Here is an 8,651-nt window from a genome sequence, read left to right on the forward strand (position 1 = left end):
TTTTTTTTTTTTTTTTTTTTTTTTTTTTTTTTTTTTTTTTTTTTTTTTTTTTTTTTTTTTTTTGTAACTTAATGAGATTAATTTTCTGCATCAAAAAGTCACTTCTAAATTTTTTAAATAAGACGGCCTCTTTTAATCTTCTACCCTATTTTTGAATATTAGTCTCTTTTCATTACCTTAATGAAAAATTTGTCTTTCGTTTAAAAAAAATTAGTGATTATATGACACTAACTATCAAAATAAAGTAGACAGATAGTACATATATGTTCAACTTAGAGGGCATCATTCCAAAACTTTGCGAAGTGGCTATAGAAGGTGAGAGTGACGACAAGGCACCTCATTTGCAATCAGCTGGACTCCAAACTCTAGCTTCTATGGTATTACTATCGCCTTCCCTCTCTCTCTCTCTCTCTCTCTCTCTCTCTCTCTCTCTCAATATCTGATGCTAATATTATAGATGCTCGTAAATCTATTTGTGCACAACTTTCTTTTCATCATTGATTTACCATCTTCATCCATGGTTATTAAATTTGATGTGGTTATAATGGGTTACCGCCAATGCCTTTCTTATATTTGAATCTCAAAATCCCTTCTATCTGATAGTTTATCAAATTTGTGTCGATGCGTTATTCACCTTTCTAGAGTTGTACTCTTCTTGTATTCTGTTTCTCTTATGAAATGTGATGATTGAGATTGATGGTATATCAAATTTGTCTTGCATGTTCACCATACTAGAATTATTCCTTTCTTGGATTATGCTTATCTTAGGAGACCTGATGATTGATGGTCATTTTTATTGGTTATTTTTGCCTCTTTCTTTTTCCCTATTAATTCATTAGTTCATTTATTTTCTTGGTCAACATAATTTTCTGATGCATTTTTTAAAATTATTTTTCTAGATATTATTCATGGGCGAGCAATCTCATATCTCAATGGACTTTGACAATGTGAGCAGTCTCTTAATCTTGTTGCCTTTTTTTTTTTATTATTATTTATTATATATATATATTTTACAATTTTCCTAGAAATACTAAGGGCCTCAAAGTACTTGACCTTTTTTTGAAAAATTTCTAAGGTGGTTCTTTTTTGTGGTCAGACTTGGGATCGGATGCTAATAAGACATTTTCTAACTTGTCTAAAAATAGATCATATCAGTGGTTTTGGAGAACTATGTAGTAGATGTGCAATATTCCATTGAAGGACAACAGACAGTAAAAGACGACAGCTCTTCTATGTTAGATATTGATGGAAAGGTTTCTTTGTCTAACCATTTGAGCAAAATGGAAACTGAAACGTAAGTTCTTCGTAATTTTAATATTTCAATTGGTTCATTTATTATTTGTTTGGAAATGATCTATGGTCCCATTTCTTACATCATCCACCATTTTCACAGGGATGATCAGAAGAACCCTTCTTATTGGTCTAGAGTTTGCTTGTGTAATATGGCTAAATTGGCAAAGGAAGCTACAACTGTCAGGCGCGTGTTTGAACCTCTGTTTCATCATTTTGATACTGAAAATCAATGGTCCTTAGAAAAGGGACTTGCCTGCTCGGTGTTGACATTTATGCAATCTCTTATGGATGAATCAGGTTATATTCGAAATTCTATTGCCCATATATGTTTCTTTTAGCAATTATTTTACTGTTGACTTTCGTCCATTGTTAAAAATTTTCCCCCTTTTGGTGGAACTTTGTCCTCATGCTACCAGGAGACAACTCGCATCTTTTGTTTTCGATTCTTGTCAAGCACTTGGATCATAAAAGCATTATAAAAAAGCCTCAGATTCAACTAGATATTATCAATGTAACTACACAACTTGCTCAAAATGCAAAGCCGCAAGCCTCCGTTACTATTATTGGGGCTATCACTGATTTGATAAAACATCTACGAAAGTGCATTCTATGTTTATTTGAAGCATCCAGCACTGGACACGACACAGATAAACGGAATACCCAACTTCAGATGGCATTGGAGACCTGCATTTCTCAGCTCTCAAAGAAGGTTATTTTTTTTTCTTTTCTTTTTCGCGTTTATTCTGATAATTGGATGTGATTGAGTTTGGCAGAAATGATGAAATAAACCCCAAAACTTGTCCGTTTATGGCATATTACTTGCAGAGCGTACCAAAATATTCAGCTATCTGTTAGGTTTTTCATACAAAGCTCTTCAGCCATGTATGAATATTTGGTTTTTCATATATTGTCATACTGATGCACATTGAAACATTTGTTAGATATCTTAGATCACTTATTCATAGGATCCTTACAAGATTAGATAAAAATAATAATTGAAATTTGTAAGACGTGTACACATGTCAAATCGTCACCATTGTTTTCCCTTGCATAATAGTGGTATTTTTCACAAATTCCTTATGCATTCCATTTTGGCTGCAGCTAATATTTGTAGTTTTATTGCTGCATGGTCTTTGCATAACCCCTTTTGTCTCAGAACTTATGGCAGGCCATGTGGTCTCCTAGTACAGTGTTTTTATATCTAATTCTACAAAAATCTATTGAAATTTGTTTTATGGCTATAGAACTCAAAATAATTTGTCTTAAATTATCCCTTGAATGTTGGTTCTCTATAATGCTTTCATTTTCTTAATCTAAATGGTGTTTGATTACTGATTTATCTTTTTGTTGGTCTTTTCTCCTGTTTCTCTTCAGTCTTCCCTCTGAATGTGGGTTCTTTGTTTTACTTTTCAATTATTTGATTTGCTGTGACTGGGCACTTGAGTATGTATTTGTTAATCTTTTCCTCTCTTTGCTTTGTTTTATTTGCTCTTGGGGCCCTACCCGGCCCTTCAACAAGCCTATCTCTGATACTCATGTCTGCTCGTTGCCCCTATCCTTGCTCATGCCTCGTTTTCTCATCAATATGACGTGGGAAATTGTTAAATACACCACCTTCCTTTCAATAAATATAAATAAACAAATGCATATTCTTCTATCATCATGGATATTGAAGTTTCTAAACATTCTTTAAGTGGTTAAAAATGTAGATATCAAGTAAAAATCCCAATCAAATGTAAAATACTGTAGGAAATAGCTTGTCCGCATTGCTTCATGCTGGAGGGACTGTGGTTTTTCTTACTAAATTGTTTTTCACTAAAACCATTTGAAACTAACAGGTTGGAGATGCGGGACCCATACTAGATATGCTAGCTGTTGTGATGGAGAATGTTACAAATAATACTATTTCAGCTCGAGCAACAATCTCTGCAGTTTATCAGACTGCAATGATTGTGGCTTCTATTCCAAATGTTTCATATCACAATAAGGCAAGTAACCATACTGCCGTTTTTTTTTTTCATAAATTGTTTTTCAGATACATGTATTGCTGCTGGATATCATGATCTTGTGAAACCTTAAATCCCAAGTCTATCTTGATCTTTTTTTCAGGCTTTTCCCGATGCTCTATTTCATCAGTTGCTTTTAGCAATGGCTCACCCTGACCATGAGACTCGAGTTCGGGCACATGACATTTTCTCTATAGTGCTTATGCCGTCCATTAAGTGTCCTAGGATGGAACCGAAAATGGTTTCCTCAGAAACTGTTTCTTGGTTACCATTTGGCAGTGCAACACAAAAAATGAATGGTGGAAGTTCGTCCTTTAAGGATGAAGACAAACATGCATCAGAATCCATGAATGGGGAGAGAAGGGAAGAATGTAAAGCAACAGAGTCCATTTCCGAGGAATCTGCAACACATCCATCTAGTTGTGAATCCTCCAGATTCAATCATAGTTCCAGCGAGGGAAAAAATGTATGAAGTTCTAAATACTTATCCTATGATATTACCCATCAAGTGCTCAAAATATATTAATTGGTTTGGGGAAGCGTTAAATAATGTGGGGAAACTAAAGCCATATGTTTGAAATTTTCAGAAGTTGGCTTCCCTCCGTTTAAGCAGTCACCAATCGAGTCTCCTGCTCTCGTCATTATGGATCCAAGCTACATATGCGGATAATACACCTGCAAATTTTGAGGCTATGGCCCACAGTTATAGCATTGTTTTGCTATTTACCAGATCTAAGGTGAATTCTTTAGATAAATTTATTTGATAATTTAGTTTGTCTGGTGTCTTAGGAGTTTACTCAAGTGCTGATTTGTGAAAAGAATTGCTAAGTGGTGGTGATCTTAACAGACTTCAAGTCACATGGCTTTGGTACGATGTTTTCAGCTGGCGTTTTCCCTTCGTAGGATTGCTGTGGATCAAAAAGGTAAACTGAGATTGTTTTGTAATTATTAGGAAACTATTCATTATGTGGGAATGGTAGCCTTTAATCTTATTGTGCCTACCTATGTGCTACTGAATTTTGGTATTTAGTTTTGTTTTTTTAAACAGGATATGAATTTGAAAAAGAATACAAAAGTATCCGAAGAAAACAAACTCTCAATTGGAGTGAAAGAAAACCACCAAAGTAAAATTAAACACAAAACAAACTCAATTCGTATAAATATATTTATGGAACTAGTGAGCAAACAAATTAGAAAGAGAACATCCATGAGAGGGTTTGAATATAGCGATATTGAATCTTTCCAGTCGAATCGGTTTCAGTTTCTATTTAGTTGGCATTCTTGTTGTGACGACCCAAGCCCACCGCTAGTATATATTGTCCTCTTTGGGCTTTGCCTTCCGGACTTTTCCTCAAGGTTTTTAAAACGCGTTTGCTAGGGAGAGATTTTCACACCCATATAAAGAATGTTTCGTTAAAAGAATTCTTTCTACATGTAAAGCATCCCGTATTACATTTTCAACCATTTTCACATTTATTTGTTAAATTGATTATACGGACTTTCCTGATAGTTTTTTTTTTAATTTTATTTTATTTTATTTTATTTTATTTTATTTTTATTTTTATAATTTCTCAGTGTTATTTGTTAATTTAATAGACTAGCAGTTTCTTCTTATCAGAGAAGTGCTAACATATATCTCTGTGATCCTATTTGAAGGTGGTTTACTACCCTCTCGCAGAAGGTCAATCTTCACTTTGGCATCCTTTATGCTTCTATTTTCAGCCAGGGCGGGCGATCTCCCAGAGTTGATTCCTATCATTAAAGCATCATTAGATAATATAATGGTCAAATCTTTGAACCTGTCAATAGGATTAGTACATTCTATTGTACTTGATAGTCATGCCGATATGTGCTAAAATTATCATGTTGGACTTTTGAATCTGACAGGTTGATCCTCACCTCCAGTTGGTTAATGATACCAGGCTGCAGGCTGTCCGCGTGAGGTCTGAAAAGGATAGCGTACCATTCGGGTCAGAAGAAGATGAAGTTGCTGCATCGAGGTTTCTAGCAGTACTTGAACTAGATGAACAGCAGTTGAAGAAAAATGTGCTCTCACACTTCACAATTAAATATGCCAGACTCTCAGAGGTCTTGATTCTCATACACTTCATGATTAACTTCTTTAAATGCCTTACTTTTTCCACGAGAAACAAAAAAATTATCAAATGATATCGAAGTTTAACAAAAATTTTGTATTATAGGCATATGAAGAACATTATAATTAATGATAATTTAGGGGAGAGGAAAAATCATCAAGACTCACAAGGAATATAAACCCTGCTTAGAAGCCCAATATGGTTAATGATAACTTTGGGGAGATGAAACTCCTTTTATACTCTTAAGAACATAAACCACAGGGAGGACTATTATGAGGGAAGTCTAAATTGTTTAAATAGAAATTATGAACCAGGAGGTAAGATGCACATCTTTCCAACCATACCAAGAGAGCTCAAATAAAACACATTCGATTGGTATAAACTAAAAAGTTGAGACATGTTACAAGAATCTCTAGCAATGAAACTCCCCTAGGAATCAACGAAACGCACGCTCCAAAAGTCTCCCTGATGGTCTTTTTCGATTCTATTTTAGCTATATCCTGAAATGGGTGGCCACAAAACATCTGGAGGGCCAAATCCTAGGTGATGTGAGGAAAACTCCAGCAGTCTAATTATCTGCTAATGTTGATAAAATCAGTACTTTTCCAAAGATTGTGTTAATGGTCTTTATTTTCTTTTAGGCTGAGTTATCAAGTATTCGAGTGGAGCTCTTACATGGGTTTTTGCCTGATGAGACATACCCATTAGGAGCTCCATTATTTATGGAGACACCACATCCATGTTCCCCACTCGCTAAGCTGGCATTTTCTGACCACGACGAGGTGAGACCTGTTTAGGTTGTATGTTAGTTGGTGTCATCCTTTAAACGAGGAACAGTAAAACCACGATGTGTTTCTTTCAGGTTATGCCTGCTGCTTTTACAGACGACGAAGCCTTCCTTGAGCCAAGCGAAAGCCAGTCTGATCGTAAAACGTCACTTTCCATCAGTAACCTCGACATTTTAAATGTCAATCAGCTTTTGGAATCAGTAAGACAAAATTTGCACTTATCATTAAATATTTCACAGCATTCGGACCATAGTGAACGCTTTATTATTTTCCAATTATGAATTTATGCTGACTCTTTAGTTCTGTTGTGTTCTACTTGCTGCCAACATGTAGGATATTTTATTGTTACTATATTGGAAACATATGTTGGTTATAAAACCTGTATTTCCTTAAACATAGCAATAACGGTACTGGAGCTCTGGCAACAAACACAGTTTTGCTTTCCTTAAACACTAGCATTATGAAGGTCTGGTTACCCTACAAAGTCCTCGATGTCGAGAACTAATAGGGTTGTAGAGTTAAAATTTTCGTTCCGTGTGGGTGGTAAAACTTCGAGATGCTAAAACCTACTCTATGGTATCAAGCGATGTATCGATCAACCGAAACGTAGAATAGCAAGTGGCTATATCTTCTATTTACATGCATGATATATTGGCTCCGTCAGTGATGTCTGTGCTATTTGCAGGTGCTCGAAACAGCCAGACAAGTTGCAAGCAACCAAGTTTCTTCTGCGCCCATTCCTTACGATCAAATGAAAAGTCAATGTGAAGCGCTCGTAACGTGCAAACAGGAGAAAATGTCGGTGCTTCATAGTTTCAAGCAAACAAAGGAAGAGAAGGCGATAGTACTCTCCAGTGAAATTGAAACTTCATATCCTCCTTTACTTGTCAATGTGAGTAATTTCTCTCTCCCTCTACGCTTTGATCGAAGAATATCAAAATTATTCACGAGCCTAGTATAACGTGGCTGGTAGTTTTATACTGTTCGGTGTAGGAGAGAAACTAAACGTTATGGTTTCACCGTACATCCAATGGTGTAGAAAGTGATTGTCGCATTGAATAATTTTCCGAATTTGTTACGGTAAAACAACTAACATTCTCTTGGCCGTACCATTTCAGACAATGGAAATTGTTCCGGATGATCTTAAGTATTACGCCAAGGAGGATCAGCCTCTTCCTTGTTCACATGAATATGGTCGCTGTTCTTTAAGATTACCACCTTCAAGTCCATATGACAAGTTCTTGAAGGCTGCTGGATGCTAGAACTTAGCTACGATTCAACGAGTTAAAAAGGCTGTAGTTCGTATTCCCGAGTTTGCTACTTCGATATTCCACTTTCGATTTTTTCATTCTTGATTTAGTTTGCTATACAGAGGATGCTTTCGCAATGCGGCATCAGAGTGACTTTGGCAAGAATAGATGGTTTTTGTAATGCAGTCGTCCAGATACTCATGGGAAGGTTTGTCCATTTCTATAGTGATGCATTTCTGGTATCTCTCCTTGCTTTTGTACAATACTTTCTAAACTGGAAAATCATCATTCAGAGGAAATTATGTTCTTGAGATTTATTTTCATGTTTCTTTGTTCTTAGGGATGTATTTTTCGTGTTTTATTGTTCAAATACTTGTGTGATTCAGAGTTTCTTTGCTGTCCGTTCGGGTCAACCGCTAAACAAGTAAATGACAATATACAATTTTCATGAGTTCAAAGGATTGATCGACGTTTGAAGAACATTTAACCGGAGGCTGACAAAATCAAAGATCTACATGACCAAATTTTCCTGTGGTGCTCGGCTCGATTAGACGAATGCGAGTGAGGGATAAGCTTCTCAAGCTGAAGAAACTTATTCGATCATAACTTTTGTAAGTGATTTAATTTTTGCAATGGAATGAATGGTAACAGGAAATTTAATATTATATACGGATGTGAATTTTCATGTATCCTTATCAACCATGGCACCAATTTCTTTTTTTTTTTTTTTTTATTTTAAAAAATTAACATTAATTTCTGGATTTGTCTAAAAATTTAGTTAATAAATTTCAGTATGTAATAATTAAATTTCAAATAATAAAATTAAAAAAACATCCTGTCCATAAATTTGAGTATGTATAATTAAATCTCAAATATTAAAATTTCCTTAAAAATCAACAATCAATATTTATTATGGAATAATTTATCATTATTATCCGACGGAATAATGAAAATTAAAAAAAAAAATATGAAGTCAATTTGACAATTCTACCATTACAACCTTTATGAAATTAAAAATANTTTATTTATAAAAGTGAAATTGAATATTTAAAAATGAAATTAAAATATTTTGGTTTTTATAGAGAAAATTCCCTTTTTCAACCAGTTTCCATAAAAAAAACCCGTTCGGTTTCAAGAGAAGAGACACAGAAGGAAAGCGGATCTCGATCAAATTCCGCTTCCCTGAAATTCAGCCAAATCTTCTCTTCTTCCTCCTCC

At 34.8% G+C, this 8,651-nt stretch overlaps 1 protein-coding gene across 7 annotated transcripts in view; it reads left to right on the forward strand.

Annotated features, from left to right (window-relative positions):
- LOC111778563 overlaps positions 1–8,128 on the forward strand; it is an 11,272-nt gene extending 3,144 nt beyond the window's left edge. For 3 of the 7 annotated variants that reach the window (XR_002812571.1, XR_002812573.1, XR_002812574.1), the window contains exons 7-22: positions 249–377; positions 900–947; positions 1,146–1,294; positions 1,394–1,590; positions 1,710–2,002; positions 3,132–3,281; positions 3,403–3,765; positions 3,887–4,036; positions 4,147–4,222; positions 4,956–5,083; positions 5,187–5,387; positions 6,037–6,177; positions 6,258–6,383; positions 6,869–7,075; positions 7,302–7,641; positions 7,820–8,128. Coding sequence is in view for 1 of the 7 variants with exons in the window: in XM_023658466.1 (XP_023514234.1) it covers positions 249–377; positions 900–947; positions 1,146–1,294; positions 1,394–1,590; positions 1,710–2,002; positions 3,132–3,281; positions 3,403–3,765; positions 3,887–4,036; positions 4,147–4,222; positions 4,956–5,083; positions 5,187–5,387; positions 6,037–6,177; positions 6,258–6,383; positions 6,869–7,075; positions 7,302–7,445 (2,502 nt within the window). In the remaining 6 variants the exon portion in view is untranslated. Of the gene's footprint in view, positions 1–245; positions 378–899; positions 948–1,145; positions 1,295–1,393; positions 1,591–1,709; positions 2,003–3,131; positions 3,282–3,402; positions 3,766–3,886; positions 4,037–4,146; positions 4,223–4,955; positions 5,084–5,186; positions 5,388–6,036; positions 6,178–6,257; positions 6,384–6,868; positions 7,076–7,301; positions 7,781–7,819 lie in introns of those variants that run through there. The other 4 variants (XR_002812572.1, XR_002812576.1, XR_002812575.1 and 1 more) reach the window with 4 other exon arrangements.
- Positions 8,129–8,651: the final 523 nt, after the last annotated feature.

Source organism: Cucurbita pepo, chromosome LG17 (assembly GCF_002806865.2).
Source record: "Cucurbita pepo subsp. pepo cultivar mu-cu-16 chromosome LG17, ASM280686v2, whole genome shotgun sequence".
NCBI classification, from domain to species: domain Eukaryota; kingdom Viridiplantae; phylum Streptophyta; class Magnoliopsida; order Cucurbitales; family Cucurbitaceae; genus Cucurbita; species Cucurbita pepo.